General features: G+C 29.7%; 1 protein-coding gene across 1 annotated transcript; it reads left to right on the top strand.

The window, feature by feature from the left end:
• Positions 1-6,997: 6,997 nt before the first annotated feature.
• LOC114381466 (gibberellin-regulated protein 14-like) lies at positions 6,998-9,472 on the top strand. The gene is made up of 4 exons (XM_028340726.1): positions 6,998-7,218; positions 7,335-7,367; positions 7,980-8,256; positions 9,000-9,472. Exons 1-4 carry the CDS (start codon positions 7,165-7,167, stop codon positions 9,182-9,184), a joined length of 549 nt encoding a protein of 182 aa, XP_028196527.1. The 5' UTR covers positions 6,998-7,164; the 3' UTR covers positions 9,185-9,472.
• The last annotated feature ends 10,947 nt before the right edge of the window (positions 9,473-20,419 follow it).

Raw genomic sequence — 20,419 nt, 5'->3', positions numbered from 1 at the left:
GTAATGCGGTTGTCCTGTCCCATCATGGAATGGTCTTGCTAATGCTAGGTTGGCAATGGGTCTTTGAATAATTAAGGACTTACTGAAAATAAAATAAAGAAAGAAAAACCTTAATTTTATGGACATGTGTTATGTTATTGAATATAGATGCAGCACACTGTTAAGAATAAATATTTTTTCATATAACCATGGGAATCCTATGGTAACCTTGTTGACATGCCAATCAATGTTGGCAACGAGGCATATTAGAATTCGGATTAATTAGGAAGAAAGAAAGAGATATATTGGTCATTGATTCGGTTTGTAAAACAATTATAATCTAGTCGTATCTGTTTTCCTCATGTGCTAGCTATAAACACATTAAAATGAATTGATCAAGCACGTTTTGTTTAATGGTGCTAAACATAATTTGATATTTTAAATATATATATTAACAAAACACTTTAAATTTTATAAAGAAAAATAGAACGTTTTTTTCCCAGGTTCTTGCTTAGGATGATATTGCTCTATTAATTTGATAATTAGACTTGTATAATTAGTAACAATCTAAGATTTGGATGGTGGTGATTTTCCTTGGTGGGAGAACGGAAAAGAATCGATCAAATTTTATTGAATTTCGTTGTACTTAGTACTTAGTACTTACTATTGATAATTTGATATTCAATAATAATTGCAATTGCGCGTGTGTACAAATATGTCAAACATTTATTATTCGATAACTAATAAGCTTATCATATTCAACCATTTTGTAAGTGTAAAGACGTATCATATTTATAGTGTTTCTATTAATATATACAGTACTGTACTAGTAGTGTGTAATTAAATAACGAAATCTCCTTCCGAAATAATGGAAAGAGTGCATTAATAAAGAGGTCCAGCATGCATTCTTGTTTTATTTAATTTAAAGTTGCAGTAATTAATAACTCCAGCACTCAGATCTAGTTGGAAAAAATATGATATAAGCAAAACGGACATGGGTCGATTTTAGGCAAATTGACTCTAGCGAGTTCCTTTAATAAACTTATTTGTAAAATGGTTTATTTTGAAACTTTTTCTGGAGAGAGTTACTTTTTGGAGGCATTTCACCAATTATGTGATTGGTGGCAGAGAATTCATCACTCAATTTTGAGTATTTTGATATATTATAGATCTTAAACGAATATTTTTATAAAAAATTATACCTATTTTAAGTTTAAAAAAATTTCTATATAAAATAGTATTTTGTCATTACGAATGGAATAATACGTCACGTGATCCATATCTCGCCAATTTCAATGGAGCATTTTCTATTATCTGGTACCAGTCCAACTCGCCAACATGACTAGTAAAATGCCTCCAAAAAGTCACCTTCTCCTAATTTTTTTTTCAAAACAGACCCATTTTAAAAATAAATTTCTAAAAGGAACCGCTTTTGTCAATTTGTCTCGATTTTACTGTCATCCCTAAATCTGACCGCAAAGACATGTCGACCATTCTGATTGAGGCTGTTGGACATTGCACATGATATCACATGTCCTACTCCGAACGTTGGATGATGTTTACGCTATTACTCATTTACCAATATCAATTTAACATGTTTGAGTTTGACAACTACCCTATCTAGTGATAGATACATATGAAGGCACTTATTTGTTTGAATCGTATTTCATCGAGCAATTTGCTAAAGAGGACGTTTGATAGGAGAAAGATTTTTTGTTTTTTTAGAATCATAGGTTAAAAAATTTAGGTGGTGTTTTGTTTGATTTGCTTCTGTTTTTATTTTTTTAAAAAAATAGAATATAAGAGTAAAAATATTTTTGTTTCAAATTTTAAAAAAATATTTTATCGAAAAATATTTTAAAAAATAGACTCAAAATTAAAAACAACAAATGTTTTTAATTTTTCTAAATAAGTGAAAATATGATAACACTTTAGAGTATTTTTTTTGTTGATAAATATTTTTTAAATCTTGAAAATTTAAAAATAAAAATTATTTTCAAAAAATGAAAATAAAAAATAAAAAACAGAAAATAAATACTCAAATCAAGACTCATCTTAGTTTTTGATGTTTGATAGGTATTTTTTAAAAATAAAATTTACTAGAAAAGATATTTTGTGAAAATGTTTTTAATCAATTTTTCACGAAATTTTTTTCCATGGAGAGAGTTAGAAATTTTATTTTTTTCAGTTTAATTTTTTTTTATTATAATAAAAAAATTATATTTTTTATTAAATTATATAATATGGTAAATAATTTAAATAATTAGTAAAAATATGTGTAACTCTTAGATTCTTAGAAAATTTATCTAAATTTTTTTAATAATCAATCAAATAAATTTGATTGATTCAAAAAAAATATAATTTTCATGTCATGATTATTAAAAATTATGATTTCTGAACATGAAAAACTTCTTTAATACTGAATGTCCCTAAAAGTAATTTTTTTTTTCTTTTTTTCTATAGTCCTTCGTTCTCAAAACTCTTTTATTGTACCATATGAATGGAAATTACAATGAAAATGTTACATTTAAAATTATTCACATGAAGGAAAGGACTCTTACTTGAGTAGCGTCCTTAAAAATAAATACAAATATAATTTTTATTTAATTGATAAATATTAATTATTAATTTATTAATTTTTGTTAGTGAAAAATTTAAATTCACAACCTATCTCTTCTTTTCTCTCTTTTATCATCAAACCGGCTTTATATTTAGAAAAATATAAATAGAACTTAAGTCATTGAATGGGTTAATCATACAAATAGAAAGATAAATCTATGCCATTCATTAATTTCAAATGACTATATCTAACGGATGAGAAACACTTTTCTACAGCGTGAGATATTTTGGACTCCCCCACCCTAACCTCCGTCATAGTTTGCATAAGAAATAGCTCTTCAAGTTTTGACAACGCATGAATTGAAATAAATGAACATATTCAGTCCTTCTTTTTCATCTGTTTACCTTTTAATTTTTATTTATCTGGTTATTTAAAAATTAAATTTTTTAAAAATATTTTATATATTTATTATAAAGAAATAAAACAAATATAAAGAAAACAAAAAAATATCACCATACTGATTATAGTTTTTAATTTACATTTTTTAAGTGTAGTATGATTTACAATTAATACATAAAACTTAACTCTGTATATAATTATTTTAAGAGAAGAATTTTTTTTTTTTATAAAAACAAGGGAAGAAAGTATTGTTCTTTTTACCGAAAAGGTAGGCGTTTTATAAGAGAATTGCGTCAACCCATGTCAAGTAACGTGTCTTGTACTTCAAGTTTCCAACTTGTCCGTAATAATAGCATGGACATAATTAAAATACAATAACTAGGGTATTGTGTTTATCTTGAAAAAACCAGTGTATTGTTTTTCAATTAAAATTTATATATTGTTGATTCAGGTAATTAGAATCAAGATATAAATATTAAAATGGAGTTCATGTTAATGTTGATTTATTTTCAAAATTTATAATAATTACATTACCAAGCAATTTATGTATAGTATAAATTCTAGTTGATTTATAATGTAACTTTAGACGGAAATTAAATTCTTAAAAAAGAAAAATTGGTTACTAACTTTTTAATTTTATTTACATATTTTATTCTTATGCTGTCATACTCATCATCGACGGATGTAGCACAAGGTGACATGACAAATCGGGCACGACTATCAAGAAGTGTTGCATCGCTCCTTGGTGTTGATGATAATTGCGATTTCTGCATTGCAGGCAGCAGCTAGCTGTTTTTTTTTCCCTTCTTTTTCTTTTAAATTACTTCACATTTTTAATTTAGTTGATAATTATCAACAAATTATTGGTTTAGATTATATTAGATTTAATTTTTTTAAATATTATCTTAAATTTAACCTTATATATATAAAATATAATAAAAATAATTTCAATAAAAATAATTAGTTAATTTTTTTATAAAAATTAGTTATTAACAAAATTTAAAAATATTTTACATGAATAACAAAATAATAAAAAATTTAGGTTAAATGTTCCTATAATTTTAGGATTTTTATATTTTTTCCTTTAGGATTTTTATATTTTTTTCCTTATAGTTTAAAAGTGATTTTTTCAATCCTTATATTTTACATCTTAATTTTCTTTTAGTCCTTATAGTTTTGAAGATTATTTTTTTAGTCCTTATCATTTGTATTTTAATTCTCTTTTAGTCCATATAGTTTGAAAGTAATATTTTTAATCTTTGTATTTTATATTTTAATTCTCTTTTAGTTCTTACCATCAAAATATGAGTAATATTATTAATTACAATTAACTACAAAAATATTAATAAGTAATTCGTAACTAATTTATCGTAAGATAATTTGTAATAAAAAAATAATTAATAATTTATAATTAATTTGTAGTTAATTACTTTTATATTTTTTTAACTAAAAACTTAAAAGCAATTAAAATAAAAATTATAAGGACTAAAAATATCACTTTCAAACTATAAAGACTAAAAGAAAATTAAAATATACTATAAAAAATAAAAAAACACTTTTAAACTACAAGAACTAAAACAAAATTAAAATATAAATTATAAAAACTAAAAAAATTATTTTCTAATTATAAAAACTAAAAAAATAAGAATCATCAAACTATAATTTAACCAAAAATTTATTTAATAATTTTAATAGTCCTGGGATGGAAATAGATCTTCATTTTCTCTCTGCAATGATATTATCACGACAAAAAAATTCTATCCAATTCAAGTTTATTAATATAATATTTTTTTGTTATAAAATGAAAGTTTTAGAAAGTTAATGGTGACATTGGAATAGTACACATATAAGATTGTATTGTTTTTACCGCAGAAAATTCACTCCCGTCTTTCAGCTATTTTTTTTAATGATAATTAGACAAAAAGGTTGAAAAAAATAGTTTAAAAATTTGATTAAAATACCAAAAAATTCACGAACATACATAGTAATTTAATTTTTCTTTTAAAATAAAAAATTAAGTGAGCTAGAATTTTGAAAGCTCATTAGAGTGAGAGAAAACTTTTAAATTTAAATAACTTATAAATTATCTACTACTTTATTAAAATCTTATATAAATTACCTACCAATAAATCGATACATGTTCACTGTTTGTTTGGATTAAATTCTATTTTCTCAATCAATTTCAATTTTACGTTAAAAGGTAAAATAATAGATATGTGTTTCTATTTTTCGAATTCTTCATCTTGATTTTAAGAGTTAGAATTAATTTTGATAGCTTTTATCTAATCATATATACTAATAGTATTACATTTTGCGACAAATATGTCCAAATCTTATTAACTTTAAATTACTGCATGCAGCTGTTTTCCTCTTTATAAAGTTGACTTAAAAAGCTGAGAAAGGAAGGGTTAAATGATCGGTACGGGGGTGACAGTACCATTTGGCCATAGTGCCCCTCATTTTTAGTCACATCCCTGCATCTTATGAGCTGTGACCAGACCAGGTAGGTGATGTCACTATATGCTTAGGAGTTAGGAGGGTTCCTTCAACTAGCTAGTGGCTACTCATCAAATTCATTTTATTTTTTTATATATGAAATTAGTTTATGATTTTGGAGTCGGAATAATTAGTGCATATTTGGATTGTTGGGTCCTAACATAGGTTTAGGCCAATATTTATTTTCCATAAGCATCACATTTCTTATTTTTAGGTGAATGTACATTGAGTTTTGTGTTATCGCATCTCAAGTGATAAAACAAACCTAATTTTAGTACATTATACATACTTTTTAGTTTTTTAAGCTTAATGTTACAAGAATAATCACTTATTTTCTAGAAATATTTCAAAAAATTGAAAGAAATGAATGCTTATTTATCTTAAAAAATTGAGCTAAATAGTCATTAAATACTTAATATTTATTTTTCATGTATTATATAATATGTGCTAGTTTAATTTTCCATTAAAAACACGTAAAATATAATTATTACTTTTTTTCTTTATATATTTAAAATTCATGCCAACAAAAGATCAATCACTTGGATGTACAATATCATTGATTAAATATCAATAGGAAATGAAAATAAGTAAATCATAATTACAATGACATCAAACTATGATCACGATTTAGTGCATGTCTGAAAGGATGAATTTTTTATTTATAAATATGCTTTTAAGAAAGACTTGATTAGATTATATAATTAATTATATTTGAATAGATGTGAAAAATTATTACTTTTTTTCATTAAAACAAGTACTGATTTACCATTTATAATCTAGACACACCCTTAATTCAATCTAGACAATATTTGACACATCTTATACTAAAGTGTTTGGTTATATGTATACTCACCTTTGAAAGTCGTTCAATGTGACTAAAGAAAATTCATAAATTAACTTTCAACAGTAGTTGCATTAGAAAAACAAATAATCTAAATATAGTAGCAAGTTATAGTATGTTTGAAATAACAGTAACAAACTAGTTTGCAAAACACACTTGTTTAAGAGACATGTTTGAAATCTATTACAAAATTATGTTTGAGAAAAAAGTTATTTTATCAACAGATTAAGATTTTCTGTTTTATGTTTATTTTATTTTAATCTATTTGATTTATATTGAAATTCGCATTGCAGCATTTTCAATTATAAATCTAACATGCTCTGAATGTTTTGAATTAATTTGAACTAAATGATGAACACCTCTTCAACTTTAACCAGCTTAATAAATCTCGATCAAATTAAATTCAAAATAATGTCATTACTTTGACTAGTGTGTGTTTGTCAAACCAAGATTTCGTCAGAACATATGTCATGGCTCCAAACTTCTATGGACTACTATATAGTATATATACTATAGTATGGCTTTGGTTCAAATTCTCAAAGACAGGCCTTGTGTAGAGCTCCATACATTAGTGGGAACACGCACTCTTTGTAAGAACAATGTATTAAGATAATGCTAGTTGTGTAGACACAATGTTAGAGGCACGTGGGTGGAAGCTGTTTGAGTCAGTTTAATTTGGTGACAGCTAGGCATTAATTCACCCCAGCCTATACCCTAAAAACGTTTTCTTCTTGTACCGGGCATAACTTTTTCTCATCTCTTTGCCCATTCTTGCACCTCTATATAAATCAACAACTAGTTGTTGCTTGGAACAAACAAATTAACACTGAAGAATAGCTAGTACTAGCTCTTGACCCTTCTTCCCACCTTTTTCTGGTCCCTCCTAGAAATGGCTTCCAATTCCATTCTTCTTCTTTGTATCTTTCTTGTGGTTGCCACAAAGGTATACTTTTCTATTCCACTTTTCATAGTTCATACACTTATCATTTTCCCATCCACACCAAGAACCTTAAGTGTTTTTATTTTAGCATGAATATTCACCATTATGTTCTTGTGTAGGTTTTTTCCTATGATGAAGATCTCAAGACAGTGGTATGTTGACTATGTTCACTCGTATAAAAATTTTCCTTTCAATTTTGTTTTGTATCACTTTGATATACAAGCATCCTTATTTATGATTGCTCTTTTTAATTTTTGTCATTATCCGTGTGATTTGTTTATTTTCTGAAGAGAGGTCCAACTAGCCAGCTTGTTTAATGTGGTAAACTTTATTGATGCTCCTAAAAAAAAGGAAACAATAGCTGACAACACCAATGTGTATGGCATTCCAGTACTATATATGTACCATCGAAAATGCTTTATATTAAAATGCCATACACAGAAGAAAAATTAAGTAGAAAACAATTTGTAAATACCAATGTGAAAAATGTAGAGATATAGTTAAAATGTAGCACACCATTTTTTCATTTTTCATTACTTTCACTCCTTAATTTCTTAACTAGGACAATCTCTCCTTGACATAAATATGGAAGGTATCTTAAACCAATCAAAGATATACATTCATTATTTAGTAATAGATTGCATCTTAATTTTGTGACATATATACACAAATACATTAATGTAAGAGGTGTGAATACATGCATGTAGACATTAGCATACATAAATTTTGTAGTTAAAAGGCTAGAAATATGTCATTTGGTACAGGTTCCTGCACCTGCTCCACCAGTGAAGGCACCAACTCCTGCCTCTCCAGTGAAATCACCATCTTACCCTCCAGGGTCAGTGACCACACCAACTGTTAAGGTGCCCCCTCCTCCTCAGTCCCCAGTAGTGAAGCCACCAACTCCAACACCAGCCCCTGTTAAGGTACCCCCTCCACAGTCCCCAGTAGTGAAGCCACCAACACCAACATCCCCAGTGGTGTACCCTCCTCCTCCTGTTGCTCCATCTCCACCAGCTCCTGTAGTGAAATCAAAGAAGGGTAAGTTGGTACCACATTTATGTCTTTAGTAACTTTTTTTTAATATATATAATCTTTAGTAACTCTTCTGCAGTCTCTATTGTAGTTCACTGAAATGATTGTCACAATTTTTTGTGCTATTTTAATTTTTACGTTAGACATAGAATAATGGTATTTATATAACAATTTGTATAACCTTTTCATTATTGTAAATAAAAGAGGATAAAATGTGTGATAAAATATAATATGTTTGCAATTCCATAACAGAAATGTTTTATATTTATTCTGATTTGATTACTGTAAAATGTTTTTGTTTTACTTTAGGTTCTTACATTACTGTTTAGTTTTTATTTTAGATCTTCACTCTGATAATAACTCATCTTATATTGAAATATTTTTATTTTACAACTTACTGCTAACCATATTATAATTATTATTATATAGTATAAATTATAATTTCAAAATTAAAATGAAGAACTATATGGATTAAAAAATGGAAAAAAAAAATCTTAGAGAAGTTATAATACATGGATTAAAAAATTAGTTAAGCCTTACTTTTGTTTTTCTTTTGTCTCTGTTACCCGTCTTCAACTTTTTGTCTTTGTTATCCTTTTTCACATCTAATGATGGATGTGAGAGAAGAACAACTGTACTAATTGTTAATGTGATATTTGTTTTTACGTGTTGAACTGTTAAGTAAGATCTGGTGAATTAATTAATGGCACGTGGTCTTATTGTTTTGCAATTTTTTCTTGTGGGTGCAGATTGCATTCCACTATGTGATTATAGGTGCTCATTACACTCAAGGAAGAGATTGTGCATGAGAGCATGCATGACCTGTTGTGACCGCTGCAAATGTGTTCCTCCTGGAACTTATGGTAACAGGGAAAAGTGTGGCAAGTGCTACACTGACATGTTGACACACGGCAACAAATTCAAGTGCCCATAGAAGCCTAATATCTAGCTAGTACCTTATTACCTATGTTTTTTTGTTTTGTTTAAGTAATTAAGTTTGAATCATGAGTATGTGGTTTGAGTTGCTAGTGTATTTAATAACCGAGTGATCATCATAAATTATACTAGTTATCGTGTTAATCACAATAGTCAACACTGTTTGTGTTGTCTATAGGATCCATTTGTGGTCCATGAAAAAGTTTATATTCATATGATTAATATAAGGAAGTATTTGCTGTACGAAATTCAGGACTATAATTAATATGAATATGACCTTGCTAAATTTGATTCCTTTTTGGGCACATCTTTTTGAGATCATATTAGTTGGGTGGGTGAGATATCCTTTTGTTGGCATGGATTCAGCCATGGGGTCGTAATATTAAATCACCTCCATCTACCACTCTCAGAATGGCTTGATTGAAATTGTATTGAGAAAAGCAAAACAGAATGCCTTAAATCAAAGCACTAAATTTCAATGTCAGTAACTTAAGCTATAAAGGAAAAGTCTTTCCTGGTTGTGGCATTGGATTAATCATAGTATAAGCAAGTTGTCTTGGAAGTAAAGTTGGGCATATAGTATAAGCAAGTCGTCCTGCAGATTTTTTGTGGGCTAAATGTACTGGTCCCTATATATAAAAAAAATAAATTAAACTTTAAGCAATTATCTAAAAAAATCAAATTAAAAAAGTAACTAAAAATCAAATTAAGAACTCTTGTTATCATTTTATACAATTGAAATGAAGGGAAAATGAAAAACACAATTGTTTATTTTTATGTATTTCATTTTTTGAATAAATTACTTACTCACTTTTGTACAAACTATGCTAAAGTGGAAAAGAAAAAGATTGGAGAAGCCTACTAATTGGAAACAGCAATCTTCCAATAATTACCTTAAACCTATGCTCTTGTGTGGTCTTTTTTATACCAGATAATGTTTGATTGTTTGATTTATTTTACTTTCTACTTTGATTATTTATGGAAGTTATTAAAAGTTGTTTTTTTATTATTTTCTAATAATAAATAGGACAATATATATAATAACATTAAGCTTAAAATATTTTATTTAATATAAATTAATTAATTTTCAACTTAAAAACAATTACCACTGTACTAATACGTTAGCTTAAATCAATTCGTTGTTTTATTAATTATGATTTTTCAAAATTTTTTTACATAAATCAAGAAAAAATTAATTTCTTTTTTACAAATATATTTGTAACAAATAGTATATGCAGTGTATGTTGGCAAATTATAATAACTAGTGTTAAAATGCACCCGGGTGTAATTTGTTAAACGTGATTGTTTCATTTAGAAGGTGTAAATTGCTAACGTATTTCTTCTGAAATCCAAGCTGATAGCAAATCCCATATATATATATACATATATATATATATATATTGCTAATTTTGACTCGAGTTCTTAAAATAATTGTCATAATTCTGGAAAGCTTTTCCTGGAATTATGTTAGCATAGTTTCAAAAAGACTTTTATGAAAGTATAAAAAAACTAGTGTACTGTGGATTCCCGATTCAGGGATGGAGTCATGTTTTTCACCTTTCTCGTCGTCTTTTTCTCCATTTGTGTCTTTTTCCCTACACAAGATGTGTCAACGGTGGTGTTGGGTGGTTGGGTGGAGGGGTAGTTTTGTCAGTTTCGGTCTTTTAGGGGTGCAGGAAGTAAGAAACTAGTGCAAGAAGTAATTCTCTTTAACAACATTTTCCTCTCATAGTGGTCTCTTGTTTCGACCTTCCTTTGTTCCCCCATTGCGTCAATCTCTTCCTTCTACATTTGGGTTTCTTTATCTTCCAAAATTCCAAAGCAATACATTTATGCTCCCAACAATTTCCTCCACTTTCCCTTCCAATTTTGTTTTCCTTCACTTACATAACACCATTGATGTCTCTCTTGTTTTATATATGTAGCTATGCACGGTTAGATCTTCATTTTATCCAAGTTGGTGCAACAAAACATACTTTTCAAACCTCAAAATAATCGCATTCCATAAAGTACTTTTCAAAATGTTAAATAACAAAACAATGTTATGAAAAGTACTTCCCAAAATGTGATTGAATTAAGTTCCTAAAAATACTTTCCAGTATGTTAAAAATAAATAAAACAACATTCCAAAAAAGTACTTTCTAAAATGTTAAGAAAAACATAATGGGTTTCAGAAAGTATTTTCTAAAATAGTATCACATTCGGTTTCACCAAGTGTGTTCCAGAATTGAAAAATAAAAATAAAAATCTAGTCATGGCTCATCCACATAGTTTCATAATTGTCCGTGTTTTCCTTTTATGACAAAATTGAATATAAGCCCTGCAATAACAATATTAAAGTATTTTACATGTATGATGAAATTCAATATAGGAGTGTAATGAAACAAAATTAAGGTAAAATTCTAATACCTTTTACAAACAAAAGAGGAAAAAAATGATAAAGTACTTTCCAGAATGTTAAAAAATAAAACTATGTCATGAAAAGTACTTCCCAAAATGTGATGGTATTAAGTTCCTAAAAATACTTTTCATTATGTTAAACATAAATAAAACACTGTTCGAAAAAGTACTTTCTAAAATGTTAAGAAAAATATAATGTGTTTGAGAATGGAATAGTATTACATTCGGTTTCACAAATTGTTCTCTGTAATTGAAAAGTAAAAATCTCGCCATGGCTCATCACACAGTTTCATAATTATCATATTTTCCTTTTGTGACAAAATTGAATATAAGTCCTACGATATCAATTTTAAAGTATTTTCCTTGTTTGATGAAATTCGATATAAAAGTGTAATGCAACAAAGTTAAGGTAAAATTCTAAGACCTTTTTACAAACAAAAGAGGAAAAAGATGATAAAGTTTTAGGTAATAATGGAGATAGAGTATAGAGAATAGGGTTTATACCCCTTTTTATATAAAAGGGTAATTTTGGTATATAGGATATTTATGACAATAAAGAAAAGAGAAAAGGAGTGTATTTAACAAAAATGGACTGTATTTAGCAAAATCCATCATAAAATTTTGATGAGGCCCAACACTAATTTGAAGCTAATCGGCCTCCAAATTTACCGAAGGAGCTTCGTACCAATCTTTCTTTCTTTTTTTTTTTTTTTTACAGAACCAATCTTAATTTATAATACTCTACATATTTTCATATTAAAATTTCCAAATAATATATTGATAAGAATTTCATAAGAATATTATCAATTTCAGTGGGTCATCTGCAATAATATTTGCAATGAAGTAAGTTTACAAGATTTTTTCGACATGTCTTTTCACTAGGTGATTTTAAATGAGTTTTACTAAATAAAGAAATAAAGAATTAGTTTGGACGGAGAGAAAGAAAATAAGGAAGATTTTATTTTAAAAAATTGAAATTTATATTATTTGGTTGAAGACAAATGTGTAAAAAGACAGGGAAAAAAAGGACAATTTAAGAACTGAAATATTTATGACAATTTAAACTTTTCTTCTGTCTCATTTATGACAGGGAAAAAAGGACAATTTAAACTTTTCTTCTTTGTCTCATTTTTTTTCTCTTAACCAATTTTTTTTACAGGAATCATAAAATCAACTGAGTAGTAAAGCTTTTATTAGAAAAAAGTAAAAAAAATAAAAATTACATTGCCTGTATTTTTCATCCAAACTTAGTTTCCACGAAAACCTCTTCCTGTAGCTCTTAAGGGGGGATTCACTTGGATGCCATTTTCCTGCTATCTCATTGTCAACTTATTTAATTTGGAGTAGATGATGTTTTTTTTTTTCCTGAAAAATAGGGGGTAAATGATGCTTTAGGTCCCTAAAAATTATTAATGTTTCAATTTGGTTACTGTAATTTTTTTTTTTAATTTGGGTCCCTTTTGTTTTGATTTTTTTTCTCATTTTAAGCACAATCTAAACCACTTTTTATATTTGTATAAAGCATGATCTAAAGCATTTTAAGGATCAAGAGTGATACTATTTTTTTCTCAATTGAACATCATCACTCATAAAATTAATTAAAATATGTTTGTGATCCTTAATAAATACTTAAGTTTTGTGTTTACTTCCTAATAATTTTTTCTTCATTTTTGCTTCCTAATAAAATAAAAATTTTATTTTTCATCTTTGACACTTTTTTTAGTCCCTGATAAATATCAAATTTTGTATTTATTCTTTGATAATGTTTTTTCCTTTGTAATTAGTCCCTTTGAAAAAGACTAATACCAAATGAAAAAAAAAATATCAGAGATTAAACATAAAATTCGTTAATTTATCAGGGATTAAAAAAAAAATTTAACGACAAAAAAAAACAAAATTGGTACTTTATTAAGGATTCAATATAAAGAAATTTTTTATTAGGGAACAAACATAAAATTCAGGTATTAAAAATATATTATAGTTTAGAAAATTTAATTTATACCATACATCTGTGTTGTTTATAGATTTGTTTACTTTTTTTATCAAACATAACTGCATCTTGAAATTTGAGATGATAAAGTTGTTGCCTCTTTTTATTTTTTTCTTGACTAATTTGTATGTGTATTAGATTATATATGCCATTGTACAACAATAATATATATTTTAAATTCTAATTTAAGGTTGTTTATATTGAATTTTGAAAATATATGTTGGATCAAAATTTTAAACAAGTTTATAACTATGCTTCTAAATATGTTGAATTTTATTAAACTTTAAATCTTAACAAGTTTACATGTTTTTGATTTTTTTTAAATATAGACCAGGTCATGCGAATCAATTGCTGTCTCAGTGGGTCGACTCCTAACCTAGTGACCGAGTGACCCAATATCCCAACTCAGTGAATAACATGTGTGAGTCCAATAACCTTGGTCCAAATCAAGATCTATATAAAATATAATTGGAATTTTCAATTTACAAAATACAATTGTGGAGGAATCCGTATGAATGTTGTGTGATAGATTCGACGTTGAACTTTATAAATATGTTGGTGGTGAAAGAAGGTGGGGATTGTTGGAGGATGGTGGGTTTTTATGGTTACCCCAAAAGTACTCACAGAAGGGAGTCTTGCGAGTTAACCCGAAAACTTGTTGAGGATGGTTCTTTCCCCTTATGCATTATAGGGGATTTTAACAACATAGCCACGACGAAGGTGAAGAGAGGGGACCCAGATTGTCTAGGGTGGTTTATAAGGGATTTTTGTGAGGCACTGATGGAGAGTGACTTTCCGAATATGCCTATCGAAGGTTATCCATTTACTTGGTGGTGTGGTCAAAGGGGTGTTAGGGCAATGAAAGAGCAATTGGATCGTGCTGTTATTTCTAGGAGCATGAGGAAATTATTTTCCTCATGTTATCTTAGGAATCTATTAGTAGTCTCCTAAGATCATAGCCTTATTTTATTGGGGCTATATGATAACTCAATGGATAGGGGTACCACAGGCTTTGTTTTGAGAATTCCTGGTTGAGGGAGCCGAATTTACCCGATATTGTTGCAAAGGAATGGAAGAAGGAGGTGAGAATGGTTCTAGGGGAAAGAATTGATGGTTGTATAAAGAGCTTAAATCAATGGGGTAGAATGAAGAGCTTTGAGTTCAAACATATAGTGGGGGAGTGTTGTCGTGAGATGGAAGTTTATGTGAGACAGGATAATTCCCAATCCTAGGCTAGATACATTGTTCTTCAATAAAAGTTGGAGTCTTTATTGATCCAAGAATACAATTATTAGTGATAGGGAAAAACCTTCTAGCACTACGATGGTGATAAGAACTCGAGGTTTTTCCACCCCTCAACCACATCTAGGTGGAAACGTAATAGGATAAAAAAGTTGACGAAAGAGGATGGTCAAGTATTAAAGGATCAAACTGGAATGTGTGAAGTAGCTAGGGACTATTTCAATGATCTTTTCAAGCAAGCTCAATTTTATGTGATCCAAATATTGAGGTTCTTAGGCCTTGTATCTCAAATGAGGAAAACAAAATTTTAATAGCTCCATTTGTAGAGGAGGAGTTTCGCGAGGCTATGTTCCAAATTCATCCAAATAAGGCGCTTGGGCCTGACATGATGAACCCATGTTTCTACATGAGCTTTTGGAGTACATGTGGGAAGCATATTTTTGAAGCATGTGAGAGCTTGGCAGAGGATCGTGTCCTCCTTCATGGTTTAAATGACATAAACATCACTTTTATACCAAAATGCAAAAATCCCACAACTACGAAAGACTTTCATCCTATATTGTTGTCTAATATGGCTTATAACGTGTTCTCTAAGGTGTTAGCAAATAAACTCAAGCTAGTGCTCCCAAATTGTGTAATGGAGGAGTAATTAACGTTCATAGATGATAGAGTCATCAGTGACAACATCTTGGTAGCAAATGAGTTGGTGCATAATTTGAAATATAAAATGAAAGTTCAAAAAAGAGAATTTACTCTTAAGCTTGATTTTAGCAAAGCTTATGATAAGGTTAGCTGATCTTATGTTCGAGAGGTTATGTTAAAGCTGGGCTTTGTTGTGACGTGGGTGGAGTTGGTGTCTATGTGCCTTGAATCAGTTAAGTATTCAATTCTTATGAATTAGGAGAAGGTGGGACCAATTTATCCTAGTAATAGGTTAAGGAAAGGGGATTCATTGTCCTCTTACCTGTTCATTTTATGTGTGGAAGGCCTATCGGCTATGATCAAGAGGGTGGAGAGTAAAGGAGAGGTGCCTGGTTTTGGGTTTGTAGGAATGCCCTTCTATCAGTCATCTGTTGTTTGCGGGTGATATCTATTCTTTGAAGCATCCAATAAGGAGTGTATGAGTATTCAACATATTTTGAAGATTTATAGAGGAACATCACGTCAGGAGATCAATTTCCACAAGTCAAAATCTTTTTTATTAGAAATACATATGATCCTATTCGTGTTTTAATCTTGAATAACCTGGGAGCTAGATAAGGTTTTGGTTTGAGGAAGTATCTAGGATTACCTTCCCTGATAGGTCACAATAAGAGATCAATTTTTAACTATGTGAAGGATAGGGTTTGGAAAAAAATCCAATCTTGATTAGAGAGGTTCCTTTCTAAGCAGGGAAAAAGGTAGTGATTAAGGTTGTTCTGCAAACTCTATCATTGTATTGTATAGGTGTGCATTTGATACCAGAATTTATTGTTGAAGAAATTCATATGATGCTTAATGCATTTTGGTGGGGTTCACAAAATAACTCTCGAAAGGGGGTTAAATGGATGTGTTAAGAAAAGCTCACGATAAGGAAGGAGGATGGGGGTTTGAACTTCAGGGATCTATATGATTTTAACCTAGCTTTTTTGGCAAAACAAGCATGGAGGCTCATTGAAAATTATGACTCTTTAGCTACAAGGATTATTAAGGTCCAATATTATCATGGTAGAAGCTTCCTTCAAGCTAACTTAGGCCATAGTCCTAGCTACTCTTGGTGAAGTATTTGCACAAATAAGGACCTAGTATTGTTGGGAAGTAGGTGAAATATGGGTAATGGTAGCCTCATACTAGTGTGGGGTGATGACTAATTACGAAATGATGAGCATCCTGTCATTCCCACACAAGTCTGGTTGTGCTTAATGATATGGTAGTTGGGAGCCTGATAAAACACAAAGAAGGATGTTGGAATGACGAGGTAATAGGTAATGTTCCATAACATGAAGGCATTGAGGTTGTTCATAGAGTGCCTTTATTGGATGTTCATAGTGAGGATATGAGAGTTTGAAGGTGGAGTAAAGATAAAAATTTCTTTGTAAGATCAACTTACCATGGCTAGGGGGTTGCTTGATAATGAGCATTTGAAGAAAGAAGGCTAGTGGAATTTGGTGTGGGGGATTAAAGTCCCCCCAACGATTCGTCATTTTATGTGAAGGGTGTGGCGCGAGTGTATGCCAACGAGGACCAATCTCCATAGGTGTGGGATAACATGACTAGGTACGTGTGTGTGGTGTGAGACAAATCTTGAGAATTGTTGGCATGTTTTTCTAAGCTGTGACGTAGCTCAACAATGTTAGTTGACGAGTGATTTGTGACATGTGGTGGATGACACCATGGCTGATAATTGATGTGCATAAGTAGATTATGTAATTAAAACATATAAGAATTAGTAATATTCTCCCATTTTATTGCTTCTTTTTGTGTGAATCATTGGAATTTCAACATCCTCTAAGTTTTTGTGCATTAGATGCCTTAAACTGCTAAATTTATACTGTTTTGGTGGTTTTTGTTTTGTAGAAACACAAGCAAGGGATAGGAAGAGAAGTTGAAGCCTGAGGATTCACACTCAGTGCGCTAGGCTCGCATAGCGAGCTGTTCTCACTTAGTAGGAAGGTCCCTGCTTAGTGTGAGGAAGCAGCTTGGAGAGTTTGAAGTCATGCGAAAGGGTGCTTAGCTCATGTTGCGCGCTAAGCGCCCAGTCACTTACTTGCGCTTAAAGTGGGATCGCGAAAAGTCTCAACTCAGAATGGTTTAAGTGAAAAATAGAAGAGAAAAAGAGATATTCATGTAGAGACAGTACAGAACCCTAGAGCTCGAGGAAGAAGAAGAAGAAGATAGCCATTGGGAGCCACTCCTTATCCACTTATTCATCTTCATTCCATTTCCCTTCATATTTTCCACCCTTTTTGTATAGTTAAGTCTCTCATGACAATGAAAGGCTAAACAACCCATTGTTGGGGAGCTTTTCACCAAACTTTCTTGATGTAATGACTCTCACTATCTATTTAATATTATTACTAGTTTCATTGTCTCTTTCTATGCTTATTTCCATGTATTTGGTTTAATCACCCATTTATATGCTATGTTAGGGTTAGGGAATTGGAAAATGTGGTTAATCCTTAGAACTGGAATAAACATCTAAAATGCTTCATTGCTAGGGCTAGTGTGAGGTGGTTTAGCCTATTTATACATCTCTATTAGTCATGCAATTCAACTAATTTAATTCTTGAGGGATTAAGAAAGGAATTAGGGGAATTAGGCTCTCTCATGTAAGGAATCACGGTTAGAGTACTTCAATAGATGTATGTGATAACTAGAATACTATTAAATAGAGAAAAATTAATTATCTTATGTCAAGAAAAGTTTCGGTAAGAAGCCCCCAACATAATCAATTCATATGTTCGCAATTCTTCGTCATTCCCAGTGTTTGTTTTCTTTGCTCAGCCTTAGTTTAGAATCATATAAATATACAATTTACAAACAAAATCATTTGAATCCCATTTCTTAAATTCATTCATTAATTGCACACAAATTGGATATACACCATCTTAAGTACAAACAAAATCCTTGCGGAAATGATAATCAATCTTACCGTTTTAGAATGCTACTTGGACGATTTGGTGCACTTGCCAACGAGTTAACAATGGCTGAAGTGGAAGGTTTCATTGATTTTGTTTTCATGATGCTAGATCGCTTAGAGGAGGAAAAAGATAGTATGTTTGGTGATTCATGCTCCCCAATGGTTCATGATGCTAGATCAAATTAGGATCATGCTAAAAGAATGTCCAGACTATAAGGTTTGTTTTGTTAAGAGACAAACAAATCTAGTTTCCCACACTTTGGCTAGGGCATTTAAAGGTTATGCTATGAAACACACCATTTCATGTTTACCATAATAATAATACTAATACTAATAATAATAATATAACAACCCCCCTCTCTCTGTTTTAGAACTCCCGAGAACCCCTCCTTTCCCTCTCCTAATTCCTTTCTTTCAAGAATCCACTCCCATTTCTTGAGCCCTCCCTCTTCATCCCAATTTTTCATCTCTCATCCTTCTACTTTTTATCTTTCATTGTTCCAAAATTCATCAAGTTTATTGCATCCTTGTGGCACTCTAAAGCAAGGGAATGTGGTTGGAGAAAAAAGGAACAATACCCATCTCCTTAAAATTCTCTATTTGATCTATTTAAGGTGAATCTATAATCCATTGAGTTAGATGAGTATTTTATAACATAGATTAGTTGTGGGTTGTGTGAGATGGGTTAGAAAGCTAAGTATTAGGAATTATTGTAGTTTCCTTAAAACCCTATGTATGTTAAATTTGAGAATTTTGCCTAATCTCTTGTTCTTTTTATTTTAAATGCTTAGATCTTGTGAAAAAATACAGTGGTTGATCCTTCCAACGACATTGGAAGGCATTGATTGCATTCTTTTTGGTTGTGAGCAACTAATATACTTAGTGACACTTTTTAAATTCTTTTAGGAGAAGCAACTAATCTCCAAAATATACTCTTTTGCGATCTTTCAATTCTAGGACTATATGAGAATGGAGTAAAATTTTTATTTTCACTTGATTGAAATTTATTCTTTAAGATTCTTAATAGTTTTGATAAGGTATTTAAAAGTGGATATTGAATTATTTTATTTATTTATTGTGAGTTTATGATTGATTACCGTTCACTACAACGAAAAGATAATGTAGCCTATGAGTCGAATATTCATTGTATATATGTTTTTTGTTTGCTACAACAAATAGATAATGTAGCCTATGAGCAAACACTCTTAGTATATATGTATTTTTTTCCCGTTGGCTGTAACGAAGAGAGAATGCAACCTATGGGTTGGATACCCATAGTTCCTAAAGATTTGTTCACTACAACGAAGATATAATGTAGCCTATGAGTTAAATGTCATAGTTCAATAATTATCGTTCGCCATAACGAAGAGATAATGTGGTCTATGTGCACATATTAGAATGAAAGTTTTTACAAAATTGTTATTCTTGAATACAATTTTATATGTAGTTCTAAAATTTTTCAAGGGAGTATACAATAGTTTCTAAAAGTGAGTTGTATTGACTTCGCTTTTATTTAATGTCATTTAAATTCTTTTTGAATATAAAGACTCATGTTATGTTTGTACTCTCTTTCCTGTTTGTTTTATATTTTATGCTTTCACTAAGTCTTTGTGACTTACTTCTTTCTTTCATTTTTCACCCCTTAGATACACAGGTGGTTGAGTAGTCGATTTCCTTAGCTTTACTAACTTATTGAGGAATTTGTTTATTTTTTTGGTAAGTCATCATTATGTTTGATGGAGAGTATTTTTTGTGACTATAATATAATGTAACTATAGGGATAACACTAGCTAGGCTAACAAAATTATAAAGTGTGTCATCATAGTCCAAGAGTGAGTCATCACATTCTAGTCCTTAGTTTTTTTACTCATTTTTTCATGTATTGCTGAAGTGATATGATATAAGTTTTTCAATTTCAATTTTTTTTAATAACACTTAATTATAGGCTGAGTAGAGAGATTGATTGGGATTATACTAATAGT

The sequence above is a fragment of the Glycine soja genome, chromosome 13 (assembly GCF_004193775.1).
Source record: "Glycine soja cultivar W05 chromosome 13, ASM419377v2, whole genome shotgun sequence".
Lineage (NCBI taxonomy): Eukaryota > Viridiplantae > Streptophyta > Magnoliopsida > Fabales > Fabaceae > Glycine > Glycine soja.
This window is presented reverse-complemented; position numbering and strand designations above follow the sequence as displayed.

Excerpts from the sequence above, each read along its gene's own strand:
- LOC114381466 (XM_028340726.1), top strand. The coding sequence starts at position 7,165 with ATGGCTTCCAATTCCATTCTTCTTCTTTGTATCTTTCTTGTGGTTGCC. Across the intron at positions 7,219-7,334 it reads TTCTTGTGGTTGCCACAAAG|GTTTTTTCCTATGATGAAGA; the intron begins GTATACTTTTCT and ends GTTCTTGTGTAG. Across the intron at positions 8,257-8,999 it reads TGTAGTGAAATCAAAGAAGG|ATTGCATTCCACTATGTGAT; the intron begins GTAAGTTGGTAC and ends TTGTGGGTGCAG.